Genomic DNA, 22,650 nt, shown 5'->3' on the forward strand with positions numbered 1-22,650 from the left:
AGTTCCTAAACATAGTAATGAAAAACTGGAAAACCACACTTAATATCCAAACAAATTCAGATAATATCACATCACAGCCAATACAGATTAAGCGTGGAATATACCAAGGAGACTCATTAAGTCCTTTCTGGTTCTGCCTTGCTCTGAACCCACTATCCAACATGCTAAATAATACAAATTATGGATACAATATTACTGGAACATACCCACACAAAATCACACATTTGCTATACATGGATGATCTAAAACTACTGGCAGCAACAAATCAACAACTCAACCAATTACTAAAGATAACAGAAGTATTCAGCAATGATATAAGTATGGCGTTTGGAACAGACAAATGTAAGAAAAATAGCATAGTCAAGGGAAAACACACTAAACAAGAAGATTACATATTGGATAACCACAGCGACTGCATAGAAGCGATGGAAAAAACGGATGCCTATAAATATCTAGGATACAGACAAAAAATAGGAATAGATAATACAAATATTAAAGAAGAACTAAAAGAAAAATATAGACAAAGACTAACAAAAATACTGAAAACAGAATTGACAGCAAGAAACAAGACCAAAGCTATAAATACTTATGCCATACCAATATTGACCTACTCATTTGGAGTAGTGAAATGGAGTAACACAGACCTAGAAGCACTCAATACACTTACACGATCACAATGCCATAAATATAGAATACATCACATACATTCAGCAACAGAAAGATTCACATTAAGCAGAAAGGAAGGAGGAAGGGGATTTATCGATATAAAAAACCTACATTATGGACAGGTAGACAATTTAAGAAAATTCTTTATAGAACGAGCAGAAACTAGCAAAATACACAAAGCAATCACTCATATAAATACATCGGCTACACCACTACAATTTCATAACCACCTCTACAACCCGTTAGACCACATAACATCAACAGATACGAAGAAAGTAAATTGGAAAAAGAAAACACTTCATGGCAAGCACCCGTATCATCTAACACAGCCACACATCGATCAAGACGCATCCAACACATGGCTAAGAAAAGGCAATATATACAGTGAGACAGAAGGATTCATGATTGCAATACAGGATCAAACAATAAACACCAGGTATTACAGCAAGCATATTATTAAAGATCCCGATACCACAACAGATAAATGCAGACTTTGTAAACAACAAATAGAAACAGTAGATCACATCACAAGCGGATGTACAATACTAGCAAATACAGAATACCCCAGAAGACATGACAATGTCGCAAAAATAATACATCAACAGCTCGCCTTACAACATAAACTTTTAAAACAACAAGTTCCTACATACAAGTATGCACCACAAAAATGTACTGGAGAATGATGAATACAAATTATACTGGAACAGAACCATTATAACAGATAAAACAACGCCACATAACAAACCTGACATCATACTCACCAATAAAAAGAAGAAATTAACACAACTAATCGAAATATCCATACCCAATACAACAAATATACAAAAGAAAACAGGAGAAAAAATTGAAAAATACATCCAACTGGCTGAGGAAGTCAAAGACATGTGGCATCAGGATAAAGTTGACATCATACCAATTATACTATCAACTACAGGATTCATACCACACAATATCCACCAGTACATCAATGCAATAGAGCTACATCCAAACGTATATATACAACTACAGAAATCAGTAATTATTGATACATGTTCAATTACCCGAAAGTTCCTAAATGCAATATAACACATACCATGCAGTTAAAAGGAAGTGACGCCTGATCAAGGTCCGCGTCACTTTTCATTTTTAACCAGACTTAACGTCTGAGAAAGTGAAGAATAATAATAATAGCCGTTGTCACTGCCACTGCCACCACCACCACCACCACCACTGTCATCTATGCACATAATTAACTTTGTACAGAACTCTTTGATTACATGTCTTGTAAAATGTTGGCTGAACGATTTCTCCTTATTTTTGGAGCCTACTGATTAAGCTTGTGGTTTAAAAATGCAAACACGTTGAATGGTGTGAAATCATGGTGTGTTTGCTACAAACAAGTTATCTATACATTTAACTTCATCCAGGAGTTGCTCCATGCTGTACACTGGAAAACATTTTGAACAATAGACCACTACTACTAACATGACTGTAGTGTGGATGACAGATTAGTAAACAGATGGGAATAAGGGCACAGAAAGCTACCAGACAATAACTGTTGAAATAAGAGGCCAAGAAGATTGAATGACTGAAGAATGTATTGCAGGAGTATTTTTACCCTGTGAAAGAGGGAAGATCCAGATGGCACTCCTTTTAATTTAGTACCAAAGTCAACCGCACTTTGCTGAGCAAAAGATCTGCTGCAGACTGGTTGAATTTGTGCTCTGCCACTGTTCGGAGGTGGCCATTCATACCAGCAAACAGTTGGTTAGTGTACCCAAAAGTGCGTAGTAGTTTCAGTTAAGACTTGTCTAAAATAAGACTGCTATCATAGGCACAATGAAAGACAGTCTAAAATTAGGATGCGTGTATTGACTTTGACTGGGGCAGTATGTTGTAACAAGGGCATATCCTTCTGAATCTGCTTACTGCATTCGTCTCTTGTTCTCCCTCTATGAATTTTGCCTCCTACAGTTCCCTAAAGTACTAAGTTGGTGATCCCTTGATGTCTCAGAATGTTGGTGATCCCTTCAAGTTGTGCCACACATTTCTTGTCTCCCAATTTCTATTTCATACCTTCTCATTACAGGATCTACCTATCAAATTTTCAATGTTCTTTTGTAGCACCACATATTGAACATTTCTATTCTCTTTATGTCTATACTGTTTATCGTAAATGCTTCACTTCCATACATGGCGACACTCCACACAAATAGTTTTAGAAAAGTCTTTCCAAGACTTAAACCTATATTTGATGTTAACAAATTTCTCTTCTTCAGAAATGCTTTCCTTGCCATTGCCAGTCTACATTTTATATTCTCTCTACTTCAACCATCATCAGTTATTTTGCTGCCCAAATAGCAGAACTTGTCTACTATTTTAAGTGTCTCATTTCCCAATCTAACTCTCTCAGCATCACTTGATTTAATTATGCTACATTCCATTATCCTTGGTTTACTTTTGTTGATGTTCATTTCATACCACTTTTCAAGACACTGTCCATTCCCTCGTCATTGGCAAACCTCAAAGTTTATATTTCTTTTCCTTGAACTTCAATTTCTAATCAAAATTCTTCTTCAGTTTCTTTTACTGCACGTTCAATGTACAGGTTGACTAACATCAGGGACATATTACAGCCCTGTCTCACTCCATTCTCAAACATTGCTTCCCTTTCATACCCCTCAACTCTTATTACTGCCGTGTCCGCCCCTGAGAGCTGAGTGGTCAGCACGACGGAATGTCATACCTAACAGCCTGGGTTCGATTCCCGGCTGGGTCGGAGATTTTCTCCACTCAGGGACTGGGTATTATGTTGTCCGTATCATCATCCTTTCATCCCCATCGACACACAAATTGGCGTCCGTATCATCATCCTTTCATCCCCATCGACACACAAATTGGCAAAGTGGCATAATAGAAAAACTTGCACCAGACGAATGGTCTACCCGACCGGCGGGGGGGTGGGGGTAGCCACACGGCACTTCCATTTCCACTACTGCCATCTTGTTTCTGTGCACAAATTGTAAACAGCCATCTGGTCCCTATATTTTACCTTCAGAATTTGAAAGAAAGTATTCCAGTCAACATTGTCAAAAGCTTTCTCTAAGTCTAAAAATGCAGGTTTGCCTTTCCTTAACCTATCTTCTACGATACGACATAAGGTCAGTTCTGCCTCATGTGTTCCTATATTTCTCTAGAATCCAAACTAATCTTCCATGAGGTTGGCTTCTATCAGTTTTTCCATTCTCCTGTGAAGAATTCATATTAGTATTTTGCAATCATGACTATTTAACAGGTAGTTTGACAATTGTTGCACCTGTCAGCATCTGGTTTCTTTGGAATTGAGATTATTACAGTCTTCGTGGAGTGAGAGTATTTCACCTGACTCATTCATCTTGGACACCATATGGAAGAGTTTTGTCATGGTTGGCTCTCCCAAGGCTATCAGTAGTTCTGACAGAATATTGTCTACTCGGGGAGCCTTGTTTTGACTTAGATCTGTAGACTCTATTAAATTATTCTCGCCAGAAATGTATCCACCATCTCATCTTCATCTACGTCCACTTTCCTTTCCTTACTATTGCCTTGAAGTTTACCTCCCTTGTAAATAGCCTCTACAAACTCCTTCCACCTTTCAGTTTTTCCTTCTTTGCTTAGGACTGGTTTCCCAAATGAATTCTTTACGTTCATACAGCTGCTTCACGTTTCACTAAAGGACTCTTTAATTCTTCTGTAGAAAGTATCTGTCTATCCCCTAATGAAATATGTTCCTAAATCCTTACATCTGTCTTCTAGCCATCCCTGCTTAGCAATTTTTCACTTTCTGTCAATCTGATTTTTTAAGCATTTGTGTTCCATTTCACCTGCTTAATTTGATGCATTTTTATGTTTTCTCTTTTCAACAATTTACTTCAATAACTCTTATGTTATCCAAAGATTTGTACTAGGTCTTCTCTTTTTACCTGTTTGAACCTCCACTGCCTTCACTATTACATTTCTTAAATCTAACCTTTCATCATCTACTGTATTTCTTTCCCTTGTTCTAGTCTAATCTTTGTCTAATGCTCCCTCTGAAACTCTCACTAACCTCTGGTTTTTTCGTCTTACCCAGGCACCATTTCCTTGATTTCCTACCTTTTTCCAGTTTCTTCAGTTTTAATCTACAGTTCATAACCAATAAACTATGGCCAGAGACCACATCTGCCCCTGGAAATGTTTTGCAATTTAAAACCAGGTTCCTAAATCTGTGTCTTACAAATTATATAATCAATCTGAAACCTTCAGGTGTCTCAAGATCTGTTCCACAATAACCTCTTCCTATGATTCTTAAAATGCATTAGCGATGATTAAATTATGCTCTGTGCAGAACTCTATCACATGGCTTCCTCTTTCATTCCTTTCTCCCAGTCCATATTCACCTACTATTTTTCTCCTCCTCTTCCTTTCCCTACAATCGAATTCCAGCCCCCAATGACTTAAATTTTCGTCTTCCTGAATTGTCTGAATCATTTCTTTTATCTCAACTATCTTGGCTACAATAATGCATTCACTATGCAGTTCATAATAGCTTACCTGCATTTGTGTTTTCTTATTCATTGTTAAACCTACTCCTGCATTACCCCTATTTGATTTTGTATTTATAAGCCTGTATTCAACTGACCAGAAGTCCTGTCTCTCCTGCCACCAAACTTCACTAATTCTCACTATACCTAACTTCATCCGATCCATTTTCCTTTTTAATTTTTCTAACCTACCTACCCGATTTAGGGATCTAACATTCCACACTCCGAACCGTAGAAGGGCAGATTTTGTTTCTCCTGATGATGACATCCTCCAAAGTGGGATGCGGGATCTAACATTCCAAACTTTGATCTGTAGACTGCCAGTTTTGTTTGATGACGACACCTTCCAGAGTAGTCTCACCTGGAGATCCGAAAGAGGGACCCAAGAGGACACCATCATCCTTTCAACATACAGTAGAACTGCATGCCCCTGTGAATAATTAGGGCTGCAGTCTCCTCCTGCTTTGCAGCACAGCAAAGCCATTTTGGTTGATGCTCAACAGCCCCCCCCCCCCCCCCCCAGTTGCCAGTTGTGACTGTACCTTTGGCTGGCTACCTGTATCGCTGAGGCATGCAAGCAATCCCACTGGCAGCAAGATCCACGATTCATTGGGGGAGAGGGGGGAGGACACCTACAGGCAGATATTAATGTGGGGTGTGACCAACCTTCACCTTTATGACAGCGTCAACACTTCTGGGGACACTTTTGATGAGGTGTCCAAATGTGTCTGGAGGAATGGCAGGGCATTTTTCATCATGCTGTGAAACCAGAAAAGGTAGTGATATCACAAGTTGGGGTCTGGAATGAAGTCAACATTCTAACTCATCCCAAAGACATTCCATTGTTTTCAGATTGGGACTCGGGGCAGGCCAGTCCTTTTCACGAATGTTACTGTCAACAAACTATTGCCTCAGTCACACTGACAGACAACCATAATATTCAAACTCTTCCTCTACTGCATGCAGTCACAATGCTGTAAAATGTGTTAATACCTCTCTGCATTTAGCATTTTCTTAACACATTCCACTGGCTGCCCCTAAGAATTGCGAGCACATTGTGATTTCACTTACAGTAAGCACTCCCATGAATTTCTGAGAGCAGCTTTCCCAATTGTTACTTCATAATGCATTATTTCTGAGCAGCGACGGCTTGAAATCACTTGTTCACTCTTTTAGTACTTCAGAGAGCCTGCTTCCATAAAGTGCTGTGTGAGTCAAAAAACATATTACAGGCGTAATGAGTTCCAATAGTCATTGTTGCAGTGTGCTTCCATAATTGTCTTGATTATAAAAGCTTGTTGTAAAATGGGGAAAGTTTAACTGATGGAGAAATTTTGGGGCTGTTTGAAGAATCTGATTCGAAAACTGACAGTGATAGTTTAAAAATCGATGACACTAGTTTTGATCGAAAATTGACAGTGATAGTTTAAAAATCGATGACACTAGTTTTGAAACAAACACTTACCTTTAATATTTTTTTTCATAGTGCAGGGCCACAGTAATAATATATTTCTTTAAAGTCAGTACCGCCATTAGACTGCTGTTTATTTCTAATGTTACATTTACACTTACACAATCATGATTTTGGCTTCAAAGTATCAAGTATTTTAAGTGTTATAGTACAACAATATGCCAGCTTAGGCAATTTATAACACTTAAAACACTTGATAATGACACTTTGAATCCAAAATCATGATTGTGTACGTGTAAATGTAACACTGGAAATAAACGACAGTCCAATGGTGGTACTAGCTTTAAAGAAACATTTACCTGCTTTCCCCTTTGTCTTATAAGCAGGAGCCACACAAAGAAGTTGAAAAGTTTACTATGCCTTGGGGACTGCAGGAGTCACTGTGGCCTGATTGGAATGCATTAAGTACAATAAGAGGACCATACCCTAACAACGGAAAAGCCACATTGTGAAACCCCATTTTCTCAATACTCCACAGTTGGCACTACCCACAATGACAGATCATGATCTCCAGGCATTCACCAAATGTAAGGCCACTGGACTGCCAAAGAGTATAGTATGATTTGTCACTCCAAACCACTTGTTTCCAGTCATCTACTGTTCAGTGATGTCACTTTTTATACAATCTGAAGACTCACTTAGCACTGATGACGTAAAATATGGTTTACGAGGAGCTGCTCGGACATTGTACCCCATTCTTTTTAACTCCCTACACACAATCACTGTGTACTCCCCATTCCTGGTATATTGGCAGGCCTGCCTCTTGTGACATCTAGTGATCAATTCTGCATTACACAGGTATGATTGGATACTTTTCATCAGGCTATATATGCAGACTATGGAGGGCAGTATTATCTGCCCATGCAAAGTTTTCAGTGTACTGTGAGTGATTACCACACAGAAGATGCATTATACATGTGTGGCAAGACTGTATAAGACAGATTTTATGTTGTGGAAGATTTGGCAACTTCTGTTAACCAAGACTATACAAGACCCTCTGTTCTTTAACGGTCATGTCTGAATCTAGTTAAAAAAGTGAGTCTCAACCATTCATTTCAATTACTATACCAACTACAGTAGCTGCAATTATATTCTTCTAACTACAAGCCACACATTTCTTGAAATAAGTTCCAACACAAGAGAATGCCCATGGGAGTAATTCAGGATCCACTTTATGGATAACACAACACAAAAAACGAGAGCCACTCAGAAATTAAGACTTCCTAGTGTCAACTTAGTTTCATTCATCAATACCATAAAATTGTCCTTTATATTCCAATCCGTGTTTTTAGGAGTAATTATTGTCTTTTCCAATATTCTCATCTAACCTCAGGCATTCTGAAAATGTTTACGAACACTGTTAATTCCTCATCTACATTTTACACTGACTTATTTCTTTAGTCCATAAAGATTTGACTCCACATATAAATGCCAGTAATAAATATGATGAATAGTGCTCTTAAGGTGGAACACAATGTGAGGAAAAAAATTAACATTTAACCGTACACATTACACATAAAATTATTAACATATGTAGAAAGAACAAATTGACTGACCATGGTTGGAGGAGCCATAATGAGCGCTGGCGGCAGGCGACAGCGCCGAGCCATAAAGGGACTGCTGTGGGTTGTTGTAACTCATTCCATGGTGGGGAGCCGCTGCTTGGTATGGATTTACTGCTGCTGCATAGCTGTCTCCAAACTGAGATGGGCTTTCTGTAATGGTGATAATGTCATAAAAACACTGATCAAACCACAATATATTTGTCTATTACACTTGTTCTTCATCTTCATACAGAAACAAATTTCCAAATTATCCTACACAGTATGAATACTGTTACAGTTTTACATGCTATTTCTATATATTGAAGTTCAGCACAATATAAATTTAATAATTTATAACAAATTAGTTAGTCTTTTCTGCCAGTAACTGTGAAAATGTTTGCATTATACATAATGCAAGTTATTAATTCATTCTTATCCTAATATTTCCACATGATTATGGGCAAGCCATCTGATGAGAATGAAAGAGGATCAGGTGGTTTCAAGAATATTCAAGGAGAAATCATTTGGTAAAATACAAACTAGGAGATCCAGGAATAATGGCTAAATGAACTTAAAAAAACCACACTCAACAGGATGGGAGTAACTAACTGGCACGAAGTAGCAAATGATGGAAGCATTTGGAGGCAACAGGTGAGACTGGCACATGAAAAGGCCTCAGAAGCTAAGAGGAATTATCCATATAGGATATAAAGACCAACGACAGCATGTGTTGCAACATATTGTAAACCATAACATACCCAATGTAAATACTGATATGTTTTTTCCAACATCTGTAGCACACTGTGTAAGTGCAGAGCATACGGATCAAATATACAAATAAATTTAATATAATATTCCTTGATTCAATAATCGTATGAGAAGTCAATGTGACAATTCTTGCATGAGAAATTAAAACTAGCACGTTAAACCAACTGATTAATAACGTTTTGGTTGAAGCAATTTGTAATTTGCAAGTCATTGGGCAACATCAAATTTCAACCTGTGTTTTATACAATTACCAGCGATTTCTGATATGAATATTATAAGCAATTTAATAAAACACATCAGTGATAAGGACTGCATCTGTGATAAACACTGCAACTAAGTGTTAACTCTCCGTCAAGTTTCACAGGAGGAAGAATGGGGAATTTCAATACAATATACCGAATGCCATCACACACCCTACTATGAGAAAAAGTTACTGCAGTGGTTTTTAGTATGTAGCATTACTGCTGTTGTGTCAGTACAGTGTACGAAATCCCCGAGATGGCAGCATAAAACCTACAACCTATTTTTTCACAAAAAGTGTAAGGAGATGCTTTATTTTTTGTGGGCAAGCAGATCTGGGGCATGGGATGTGGGAACAAAGGAAGGTTACTGTCACAATTCATTCATTCATTGGTTTCACTAACACACAATGGAACTGTCACCATTTATTCTAAAGTAGACGGGCTATGCTCCAGATCAGTGTATTACCACAACATGTTGTATCTGTCTCTTCTGTTGCATTGTGCAGTTGGTTGGTCTGCAATGAATGATGGGAAATGAACATTATGAAAGATGAGCGGGTTGTCAGTAGTCGATGAGAAAGCTCATTCAAAATTTCCCATGGTTCATAAATGAAGTTGGCTGTTATTTTATTCCATTAGGTTAGAATTTCCCATAATGTTGGAATTTTTGGCAAAATCAGGAATAAAGACAGAAGTAGGTTACTGCAGTGGCGAATGTACATCTCGGGCTATGCTATACATCAATTATGGTAATCATATTTTTGTGTTGGGATTTGTTGATTTTTCCAACTCACAACAAAATTGTCACTTTACAACCTAACCGAAGCCTCTGACTTCACTTCAGGCTAGTCTGTCAGAACATTTATCTTTCTTCAATTCACATTTGTTGGCTTTGCCAACTCACACCTAAACTGTCACAGCTGTCACAGTCAATATTAACCTCATGCTTTGCTGCAGGTCAGGTCAGTCTGACAACAGTCTTCATACCATTCTCCATATTGAAACAAATGCAATCATTCACTTTCCATTACTCACAGCACAGTTACCAACTGCCATACACCATAAGAGAACTGGGTACAACGTAACTGCACTTTCGCTGAATTTTGTTTTTGTGACATTTTTGGTGGCTTTGCTAACTTGCAATCAAACTATCACTTTCCAACCTAACATATACCATGGGTAATGTTACAGATCAGTCACCATAAGCACCAAAGGTCAAAGTGGAAATGTAATATCATCAACTTCACTATGCTCCACAACATTACTGCTGTCCCCACTATTGTAGGAGTTCAAAGTACTAAAACTGCTTATTTCACTTATTCCTGCAGTAAATACACCTAGAACACAATAGTATACAGTTAATGTTTTAATTCTTGCCAGGAACACAGCAGGAAATGACAAACTTTGACAACATTGGGAAAAACTGTCATAATCTTGCTGAAGCAAAAATTTGGAACTAAAGAAGAGATATCTTTAAATGAAGCAGAAATACCAAACCACATCTCTACAGCCTTCTTATGTAGCCCCAGTTTTACAAGTGTAACAGCAGTTCTCACTTGGTGGGTAATTAATGCAAACCAAAAATAACAAAAATAAATACATTATTACAGTTACAGTGGTGCGTAAATAAATACATATAACAACCTCCCCCCCCCCCAAAAAAAAGACACTACACTACATTAGCTCCTTATCTAAACACAGTATTAACACTTATAAAAATTCTGTGTACCTTGACAACTGATGAAATTACATAATCTCAAAATAAATACAGCCAACTGTTTGTCAATAAAAGTGAGCTTTACATATATCAAGTCATATTTATTATGGAATGTTAGAAATAGCCAATATTTCTTAATTATTTGATTTACAGAGAATTACCATCTGTAATTTTTCAATCATGTTAAAGTATGAAAAGTTACCTATGCCATAACTGTCAAATAATGTGACCCTACTCGCAGTATTTGAAGTAAACAAATATAGTTTATAAACAAATATAGTTTAACTAACTGTTGAGTATCCATAAAATGTTTGCCTTCTATATTCGACTAAAGTCTTTCTCAGCATTCCTACAATGTTTAACACAAAACTATTTTGTGCTTTTCCAGACATATGGTATGTTTACCAACACATCATTCCCTCAAACTTATTCTACAGAGACCAAAACTGAACCACAATGAACTAATACTGCTAATGGAACTTATAGGTAACAAGGAAAGGTTCAAGATCTGGGGGTTTTGAAAATACTCCTAACTATCCACGATTCTTATGCATCTATCAAACTGCAGTACTTTAAGACACAGGGGCAAAGCCTACACTGCACAAAAACAACTACATTTCTTGTGACCGAACGACACTGACAAAAGAGAACAATCTCTACTTACGCAATACGTTGTTAACACTATTTCCATCTAACTTAACAGACGCTTTGCCTGAACACTTTCATATGGCGTAATAGTTCCATAATAATGTAACCCATTTTAGTGTGAAGTGCGAAAGCCTTTACAGACGAATGGCAAGTCAGACATGGATTACAGTTATAGACTACGTTCTTAACGAGTACGTTAAAAGCTATCTGCAGTACTTAGTACAGAACTGCTTCGCAGTGCTTGCACATGTCACAATGGACGGCTCCGATGGGCTTTCAAATAATACGTAATCAATTTTGTACAACAGAAAAATAACAGAACATCGTCTACCACAAAACAACTGTAAATCGGAGTCTTACTTCGTTTAACCGAAAAAAGATTACGAATTCACAAGCGTAATAAAATATTCTGTGCTACACAAACCGCGTTGCTCCTTGCAATTGAAATTAAACTTACCCTGGTTCACAGAATAATATCCATAATTAGCATCGAACTGGGGATGAGTTGGGTATGCTGCTGAGACAGGCTGTTGCGGTGCTCTAGGATAAAAAGGTGAATCTGATGGTTGAAAACTGCCCTCCACTCGGTCGCCGACGGCTCCTGAAAGTTTTAACACGTTACATGTGAAACGAGAACGCCAAAAAAGCAAATAAAAACAGAATCAATAAACAGTTATTTGCGTATACTGATCTCAAATACTCACTTATTCATTGTCTTCAATAAGAATTAAGGTCACGTAAATATGAAATATCTTACAATGTGATGCACAAATTACGACGCGGAACGTTTCCCCCAACCGCACTAAAAAATACATACTACGTCTTCTGACAACCATATTATTTTTTCTTTCACGTATCTTAAAACACCTGTCATAAAACCGGCGTGTTCTTCTACATAGTTGCTTAGTTGTGAGACTAGTGAAATGGAATCCTTCCGTTCTTTCTTTGCATCAAGATCGATGTGACTATTATAGTTCCTTCATGGAGAATCATTACTAGTAAATATACGCTATGTCTACAGGTTGTGAGCAGTACGGACTAATAAAAAAACATAGAGGTTACATACCTAACAGAAAAAAATCTCCAGTTAAAACAGGAAACTTTTAGTTCAAGGATTTCCTTTCCCAAAAGTCCCGAAATCATAAACTGTCTGTAACAAAGATGGCCGACAAAATTTTCGTCGCCATCTATTGTTGATACACCGTACTCACTGAAAACGCACGGCACATACTGCCATCTGCTGGCATTTATTAACACAAAATGCAAATAAGTTACAGATACGTCATAAATGCCGACCGTATTATAAACGACATATTGACAGAATTCAGGGAGAATATTGTCAGTACCGACACGATAAAATTAATTTGTAGCATGAAGCAAATAATTACAATTCACGTGGTCCTTTTTAAGAATTAACCACGTAACAAGGCGGTAGCCAGATTTAAAATGTTTAGCACAAATAAAGTAAGGCTTATGTAAAGCTTACGAATACGCACGGAGAAAACTTTATAACATCATTAATTGTTCCTTTTTATTTGACTAGTATGCAGTTCTTAAGGCGTGATTTAATACAATAAAAATAATGAGAGACGATAGAAATAGGCAACTTACGCCTATGTAGAAAAAACCGAGCTCAAGGAATAAAAATGAAATTACCGAAACCTCCGAAAATTATGTTTCTTTGCATGAAATTTTAGCCTACCCATTCGCAAGGTGCCTGTGATTCGGCTCGGAAATACACTGTTCATAATGTTTTGTTACGCGCCAAATTTAAAACAATACAAAACATAGCACATTTTGCACTGGATTTCCAACAAGTGAGTGCAAGTCATATACATGTACAGCGCGACCTTTTTTTTTCAAAATAGTATGAAACATATACAAATCAAGTATGGCGATTTGATTTTTGTGGCTACACACGTGCACATTCTCTTATACAGTCAAAGAAAATGGTTTTCCACCGTCCCGCTCTTTTTGTATTATCCATATAGACTGATAAAGCGTAATTGACAATGAGATACAAATGAGGCTAAGATAAAGGAAACACTAAATTTTCATGTAAACAATAACGTCGCCATCCGGCGAAAAAAATTGTGGCATATTCCAGATTCATCGAGAAACTTATTGTATCATCAGTTTTCTGAAAAAGGCATGCAATTCAAGATGCATCACAGCAGATAGTGGGCAGCAGTTGTTAATAATCTACAATACAAAGCCAGAAAATTAAAGTAATATTCTCTGTCAGAACGGGAACGCATAAACAATGCAACAAACTTTTAAAAGGTCAGAGATTATCCACAGAACTCGTCCTACTGCTATATTGATACTGTGACTGGGTTTTACTTTTTTTAACACCAAACTTTTAACTGTATCATATTTTAAATAAATCTCAGGCTTAGGTAACTGCAATGTATCGTGCGTAACCAGACATAGAAATTTGATACAGACTTACTACAATAATATACACAACCAGACATAGAAATTTGATACACACTTACTACAATAAAATACAAGCAAGATTGCCACCTGTTACTTATAAAAAATCATAAGAGTATTTTCACTTCTCTGTGAGTAGAAACATAAAAGTGACGACTACGACAAGAAGCACGGTGTACTGCATCTGTAAAATGAGAAAGCACCTTGCCTCGAGAACCGTTACCCCGAGGCCCCTAACAACAAATCGTCACAGTCGATATGAGAAGGAAATACTTGTTGCAACAGATTTGATTTTTTCAGACACTACGTAAGTATTCAGTTGAGCTCACTCCGGCAGCAAAAACTGCCACCTGCAGCAAAAACTAAATACGATGGGACAAAATTTCCAGCACATTATCAGTAACACAGACACATCCTCTAACACACTGAAAGAAATGCTGTTTCCCCCATCCCACTCTCTATACGTTATCCGTATGGAAAAGATAAAAGGTAATGGAAAATGAGATACAAACAAGGCTAGATTAGCTGCACACTTAACATGAGATTGTGGAAGATCAACACACCGGTCTCATGAAAAGCAGTAGGCTGGTCGATGTTATTAATGGTTCATAAAAGAGAATTTCTTCAGTAAATGCTTCTTGTCAAGATAGAATGGTGACAGAAATTAGTTTTCAAACTTGATCAACTTGGCAGAATGCTTGATTGCCTTACTCCGAACAGCCGTTATAATGATTCGCAGAAGTAGTCCTTGGACGCCTGGTGAAATCGTCGAGGCTTTCTCGGACCAAATCGAGTGATAAATGTGGACGACTGTGCAGGCCCGTCTGCATCCTGTCTCTGTATGCCAGATTACGGAATCGACTCAACTTCCTTCAAACACCTATTCACGCTGATAATAGCGGGAACAATTTCTGGTGAGATTTACAAAGAATAAATAATGTATCCCAACTGAATACCAAGAACCTAATGAGAATTCGTCTCTCATTGATCAAAGTATGATATAATTTCCATCTGAATACAATTTACAGGTTTTGTAAAGTAATGGTGCCGCCATCTACTTCTACTTTCAACCCCTGCGAATCAGACAGTACTTACCTTTATAACATGCATTATGGTTTCTTCCTGTTCCGTTCGCATATGGAGCGAGGGAATGCTTAAATTCTGTAATTAGTTTGATCTTCTCTTTGCGGCCACTATGGAAGCGATACGTCTGGGGCTGATTCCTAGTTCCCTAGCGTAATAATGAATCTTGAAACTTTGAAAGCAGGTTATCGTGGGATAGTTACCATCTATCCTCAAGGTTATGTAGAACTGACACGTCTCAGAGCTTGTGTGGCCCGAGTTCGACCGGAGTTGGCAAAAGGGGGCAGGTGGATCCTTCATCACGACAATGCGCCCGCTCACACGTCGCTCGTTGTCCGCGAGTTTTTGGCCCGAAGCTCAATCACCGAGACAGACCACCCGCCTTATTCACCCGATTTAGCCCAGTGTGACTTCTTAATGTTCCCAAAATGCAAAATGGTGCTTCGGGGGCGGCACTTGGGAGATGTGGAAGCCATCAAAGCGGAAACGATACAGCAACTGAACATCACAACTGAAGACTCAGCAATGTTATCAACAGTGGAAACGGCGTTGGCAGAAGTGTATCGCGTCTCAGGGCGAGCACTCTGAAGGAGACCATATTGTAATACCTGAATAATTGTAAAATAAAGTTATTATTCAACTTTTATACGTATTATCCGGACAAACCTCGTACACTGTGCAACAGAATTAAAGGATCACATTTTCGAAACCCTGTGATTGTCTTCCATTGCGACGAAGAAGTTTGAAATTTGTGTCAAAGGTGCCTGCAAGCTTCCTCTGTAATGGTGCAAAAGTGTGACGCTCTGCGGTATCGACCTCGGACTCGACAACGCTTCAAACAGCAACGCGTCGACACACGCGAAAAAGACCATAGGTCAGCAGTTCGAATGTCGTGTAAGGCGAGTTCATTATGTCCCATTGTCACCAAATTTCACCACAATTCTTCCCAAGGCTACCGTGGATATCTTACACAATGGGAAGGTCGCCACACGCCCTGCAACCCACATTTAATCCCTTCTTTTGACGCCTCAGCGATGGAGGTCAGAACCGCGACGTCAGAGTTGAAATAACGCGGTGTTCTTATGAGTGGCCGCGGAAAACACTTCAGATGCATCGCCGCTCGGAATCGACACGAAAAGGCCGCAGAGGATGGTATACAGAGCGTCAGTGAAATCACCCCTTTCGTTGGGGCGTTGGTTGCCACACATTTCGTGGTATAGAACGACAGTTTGCAGTGCGATGAGCGTTCCTGACAATCTGTGATGCTGATGATACCTTCGGATGTTTCAGCTCTTCGCTGAGGACTTTGTGGCAACTAGAATCGGAGTAGTGTTGAGGAGTTGCCTGCCTGCAGACTACGTCAGGCTGCACAGGTTAAATGTTAAAATGTTCAGTAAAGATGGGCTGATGTCACCGAGTCTGTGCCGAAATGGGTAGTCTTAGGCCGCTATTACACTATCATACTTCTTTGTCATTCTTTGTCAAAGTTGGTATGTCAAATATCTGTGTCAAAGAAATTTGATGTTGTAATAGGGAACTTTGTCAAATCTCGCCTGTCGTCAAATAAATACGATCAAATCTAGGGCCTCGTCGTAGATTTGATAATAAAAGTCGATCGTCTTCTGTTCACTGCAATGTGAAATGTAACCGCTTGGAACGCTGGCATCGCTACAGCTAATTAACGTTTCTGTGGTGTATTTGTGAACGTGGCTTCAAAGTTGGTGTGTTCCTTCTATTTTTTTTTTTTTTTAAGAAAACTTGCCTCGACTAGGGTGGGGGTGGGGGTGGGAGGTGAGCAAGGGGCACAGTCATGCTACTAATAGCGTGTTGATGGGCAAGTGGAATATGATACAGGCGACTTCATGTCCACAATCACAGATACAGCCACCCACCTCTACATCCAGGCGGCTTTACCGCAAGCTAGAATAGAGGATGTGGTCGCACTCTAAGATAAAAAATTCTTTCTTAGCTTTCTATTCTACTTTGTTTATTTTTGAATTCTGAGTGCAACAAGTTTAAAAGCGGTTCATCTGTTTGGCACTTTTTATTAATTTTGTAGTTTTTGGAACACTAATTCCAGTAATTAAATTATTCAAAAAGGAAAATAGTTCTTATTGTCCATATAGTGTACTAAACATTTATTTACCTTCACATATTCGCCCTTCAGTGCTTCATAAAGCGCTTCACACGTTTCTGGAATTATGTTGGTTAATGTGCAGTGTGATATTCCATTGCCCTGTTGAAAACTAGAGTAGCTCTCTCCTGTATCAAGAAATCCCAGTGTCACAGTTTGCCTATCTTCTGTACGTATGGCATTTCTCACGGGAGTATTCTGTTTTGCAATATGAGAATCCACTTTACTGAGCAAATACTGAAATACACTCTCGTCCACTCGTAAGTAATTTACACATAAAACTGGGCGTTCTCCACTAGCAGCTCTCGTAACAAATTTTGCTGAATGCTTTTACTATCTCGATGTAATACCTATGGGTTCATCCAAGCATGTTTCTTTCTTTTCCGCCACTTTTCTTCCAAATACACACACAGTGCAACTGCGGTACTAGCAACTGCAGCACATGACAAGTTGTTGTCCGCCATCTTGAAATTTGATGATAAATATGACTACAGTGTAATACGCCCTTTTAGCGCCACGTCAAAGATCTTTGGCGAATATTTGATCATATCTCTTTGTCAAAATAAATACCGGCCTTAGAACGACTCTTTGCTGGTTTATTAACGCAGGCGGCACTGTCGCGTGTCCCCCCCCCCCCCCCCCACACACACCCTCCCCGGTATCATGCAATACATGTCACATCAGGACGCGAAACAGGAAGTCGCAAAAAGCATAAGTACCCTTAACTGACTGCTTCGGATCACGTTAAAATTTCGTCGAATGGGTTTGAAAGGATCGTAGTGGCTCAAGAGTGTACACGAGAGCAAAAATTGTGGTCCTGCTGCACTCTTAGAGGGATGCAATCACGTCCAATGGGGATGCAGCCCTACAATGTCCTTACAGAAGGGTTCAAACATCTGAGGGTGTCAGTAGCGTCAAAGCTGTGAAGGACGTCCTGTTCCTCAGTGCAGTGCGAACTGTCGTTTTCGACTGCGAAATGTGTGGCAATCAACACCACAACGAAATGGATGATTCCATTGACGCCCTTTTTGCCACCCCCTGAGGCCTTTTTGTGTTGATACTTAGCGACGGTGTCCGCCTGCTTAGCTGGGTGGTAACGTCCTTGCCTCCAATGCACTGGACCCGGGTTCGATTCCCAGCCGTGTTGGCGGTTTTCTCCGCTCGTGGACTGGGTGTTGTGTGGTCCTCATCATCATTTCATCCTCATCACCGGCACGCAAGTCGCCCAGTGTGGCGTCGACTGAAATAGACTTGCACTCGGCTGCCGAACTTCCCCGGATGGGGCCTTCCGGCCAACAATGCCACAAAATCATTTCATTTTTGAGCGGCGGTGTGTCTGAAGTGTTTTCCTCGGTCACTCAAAAGAACACCGCGCGATTTCAACGCTGGGCGTCGCTGTTTTGACCTCCACCGCAGAGGCGTCAAAACAAGGGATGCAATGTGGGTAAAAAGGACTTTGACAGGTGCTCGGTGGCCTTTGGCAGAAATATGGTGAAATTTGGTGCCAGTGCGCCATCATTAACCCACCTTACACGTCACATGAACTTCTGAGCAGGGGCCTTTTTTTCGTATGTGTCGACACCTCGCTGATAGAGGCGTTGTCGGTCCCGAGGGTGACATCGCAGGACGCCACGCGTTTGCACCGTTACAGAGGAAGAGTGTAGGCACCTTCGAGCCAAATTTGAAACTTCCGCGTCATAATGGAAGACAATTACGGGGTTTCCAGAAAGTAATCCTTTAATTCTGTTGCGCAGTGTATTTGGAATGCTCTCCAAATGTTTTTGAGCGTTTTCCATGTTGTGAGTTTTCGTCCTGGCTTTTGAAATTGCGTTGACACAATTTTTAAGTTAAAATTTTGACAATAATGGACAAATTGTTCCGCATTCTTGTTAGTGTCTTTGTGTGCTTTGTATGGGCCTGTGATTCGCTTGTCTTCTTCTCCTTCCCTAGTTGTGGACTGAAGTTTGCTGATACAATTTAAACATACATTTCTGAGATAGATTGCTTCTAGTCATAATTTGTGGCTTGTAATTTTCACGTAAGTAACCAGCAGCGGTTGCTGCTGCCTGTTAATGTATCACGTGACTCGTTCCACGTCTCTGAAGACTCTTCCTTCGTGAAGGGAATGACACAAACATGACATGTAAACGAAAAAAATGGAATGAAATAAAAGTAAATCATGAAGACAACCAACGTAATAAGAATTTTTTGTTTAAACTGCAGTTATTCCGTTAGCAAGTGACTACAGGCTATGGCAGTTTGATAGTCTACATTAAGTAAACAGATGAAGAAGGATTGGGTATTACAGTTAATGAACTGAGCTACAAGTAAAAAGTGTGTTTTCGAACACGCTACAAACATAAGGACAGATTAGGACCTCACGCACCGTCGATGACGAGGTTATGAGACACGGAGTACAAGCACGTTTGTGAAAGGATAGAAAAGAAAGTCGGTAGCTGGCTTTTCGGAGCAATCACCACGTCATGTTGATGTTTAACGTAGCCCTACGAGAAAAAAATAAAACACACTGTGTATTTCTCTGCGTTTTATAAAATGGAAATTATATTCTTATCAGACACGGAACGGAATGTCGTAAAATTACTCTCTTCCCTTTTACATGATATACACTCCTTTTCTTTGGTTTTACATTGAGAAACAAAACAGAGAACATGGAGAATTGTTACATATAAATTTATGCTTGATAGCAAAACGAAGGAAGTCCGTAATGCCCCAAATATTACAGCCCTCCTTCTTGAACTTGTTTTAAGGAGAAATGAAGACGTTCGGGGCGCAATCGAAGCACTTAAACACGGTGTCACCATGCTCAGTTGTGAATAATATAGCCGAAGACCTGAGACGAGAAAGTCATAATAAATCATGCTACCTAATGGGACAGACCGCCTATTGCACGGGAACTTACCCAGCAAGTGTTCAGTGTCGCTTAACTTAGTAAGAAACTTTTCAGGAGTCTCTGTAAATATAGTAGAAGGAAATAAATGTTGCTAAAACTTATCCAGCCTTAAAAATTGCCTCAAACGGATGAATTATCTCCTCCTACTCCAATAATCGATAGCTGTAGCGGTTCATTGCGGAAACGTGGAACATTAGTGGCTACCTGGATTTACGTAACCCACAGTGCAGAGACGTTGTGCGTACTGCCGCTCGCTAGGCGTTTTCCATTAGACACTTTGTATAGTCCCGTTAACCCATCTCCTTCACATCATGCCCTACTATAATCTTACTATTTCTGTCATTACTACAGACTACGCATTTAACAAAACTTGACAAGCAGAACGTCTCCATACTTCATGTCTTTTTGTGCCATTTTTCATCAAGCGCGAAATGTAGTTAGTAAACATCGATTGAGGTGGCACAACGGTTTGGGTACTCGACCCACATCCGGAATATTAAAACCAACTGATACTCAACGTAACAAGAAATTTTTGATGAAACTGCAGTTATTCCATTAGCAATTGACCACATGTTATGGGAGTGTGATAGTCCGCATTAAGTAAACAGATGAAGAAGGACTGGAGCTTACAGTTAACGAACTGAGCGATAGTAACGTTCTCTAATGTAATCTTACTATTTCTGTCATTACCATAGATTACGCACTTAGCAAAACTTGACAAGCATAATGTCTACATACTTCATCTCGTGTTCGTGGCTGCCTGGACTTACGTAACCCACAGCGCAGAGACATTGACCGTAATGCCGCTCGCTAGGCGTTTTCCATTATACATTTCGTGCAGTTCCGTTATCGCATCTACTTCACATCATGCTCTACTAAAATCTTACTATTTCTATCATTACCACAGATTACGCATTTAGCAAAACTTGACAAGCTGAACGTCTCCATACTTCATCTGTTGTTGTCCCATTTTTCATCAAGCGCCAAATCTTGTTATTAATCACCGAGTAAGGTGGCACAATGGTTTGGGTACTCGACCCACATTCGGAATATTAAAACCAACTGATATTCAACGTAACAACAAATTTTTGATGAAACTACAATTATTCCATTAGAAAGTGGCCACGGGAGTTTGATAGACCTCACTAAGTAAACAGATGAAGAAGGTCTGGAGCTTACAGTTAACGAACTGAGCGATAGTAAAATGCTCCAATGCAATCTTACTATTTCTATCATTACCATAGATCACGCACTTAGCAAAACTTGATAAGCAGACTGTCCCCATACTTCATCTCTTGTTCGTGGATGCCTGCAATGACGTAACCCACAGCGCAGAGACGTTGTCCGTAATGCCGCTCGCTAGGCGTTTTCCATTAGACACTTTGTGCACTGTCGTTCCGTACATCCTTCACATCATACTCGACTATAATCTTACTATTTCTGTCATTACCATAGATTACGCATTTAGTAAAACTTGACTAGCAGAATGTCTCCATACTTCATCTCTTGTTGCGCCATTTTTCATCAAGCGCGAAAACTAGTTGTTAATCACCGAGTGAGATGGCACAACGGTTTGGGTACTCGACCGACATCCGGAATATTAAAACCAACTGACACGCACAGCAGTTAAGTTAAATAAAACGAAAGGTCATTTGATATAAAAGGTGCATGTTAAATTAACGGCTCACAGTTTGAAAGATTCAGAAGGGTTTGGTAGGATCACATTAAAGCTTCACAATAATCGTGCCGCACCTCAATTTGGAGGCCGTCAACGTCACAGGTATTGTCTTTTGCCATTAGCATATACATCGCGGGAACATACTGAAATTGTGCAGAATAACTATTAAGCAGAACAGGAGAACCAGTCACTATAATATTTCTTGTAAGGATAAATGAAATGAAGAAGAAAATGACAAGGAACAGTATAAAAGAAAATTGTACCTGCTAAACACAAAAACCTCATGAAAGTCAAAAATGAAAAAAATACAAAAATTTTGATTGCTAGGAAGCAAGATTGTGCAAAATAGCCGGCCGGGGTGGCCGAGCGATTCTAGGCGCTACAGTCTGGAACCGCGCGACCACTACGGTCGCAGGTTCGAATCCTGCATCGAGCATGGATGTGTGTGATGTCCTTAGGTTAGTTAGGTTTAACTAGTTCTAAGTTCTAGGGGACTGATGACCTTAGAAGTTAAGTCCCATAGTGCTCAGAGCCATTTGAATATTGTGCAAAATAACAGAAGCAAGGGAAATATCAAAATTAGATTGGCGTATGCGAAGAAAGCGTACTCTTGTTTGAGCGCCGTCTCTACATAAGGCAGGCGAACATCAAGCAGTGTTCGTTTCCGTTCTCAACTGTGCTGTTCACTACGGCAATATCTTGGATGTCGAACCACTGTCGGGTATTCTGCATCAATGGAACTCTGCTTAGAGCAATTCCACGTTTCCCTTCTACTTTTTCCTCAGTGATGTGTTGTACTAATTCGCACTTC

General features: G+C 39.4%; 1 protein-coding gene across 5 annotated transcripts in view; it reads right to left on the reverse strand.

Moving 5' to 3' along the window:
- Positions 1–22,650, reverse strand: part of LOC126236789 (nascent polypeptide-associated complex subunit alpha, muscle-specific form) — a 153,062-nt gene that overhangs the window by 100,718 nt on the left and 29,694 nt on the right. For 3 of the 5 annotated variants that reach the window (XR_007544984.1, XM_049946371.1, XM_049946372.1), the window contains exons 2-3: positions 12,055–12,198; positions 8,235–8,393 (exon numbers count right to left, since the gene is read on the reverse strand). Coding sequence is in view for 4 of the 5 variants with exons in the window: in XM_049946371.1 (XP_049802328.1) it covers positions 8,235–8,393; positions 12,055–12,198 (303 nt within the window). In the remaining variant the exon portion in view is untranslated. Of the gene's footprint in view, positions 1–8,234; positions 8,394–12,054; positions 12,199–12,301; positions 12,604–12,663; positions 12,783–22,650 lie in introns of those variants that run through there. The other 2 variants (XM_049946373.1, XM_049946374.1) reach the window with 2 other exon arrangements.

The sequence above is a fragment of the Schistocerca nitens genome, chromosome 2, assembly GCF_023898315.1.
Source record: "Schistocerca nitens isolate TAMUIC-IGC-003100 chromosome 2, iqSchNite1.1, whole genome shotgun sequence".
NCBI classification, from domain to species: Eukaryota; Metazoa; Arthropoda; class Insecta; order Orthoptera; family Acrididae; genus Schistocerca; species Schistocerca nitens.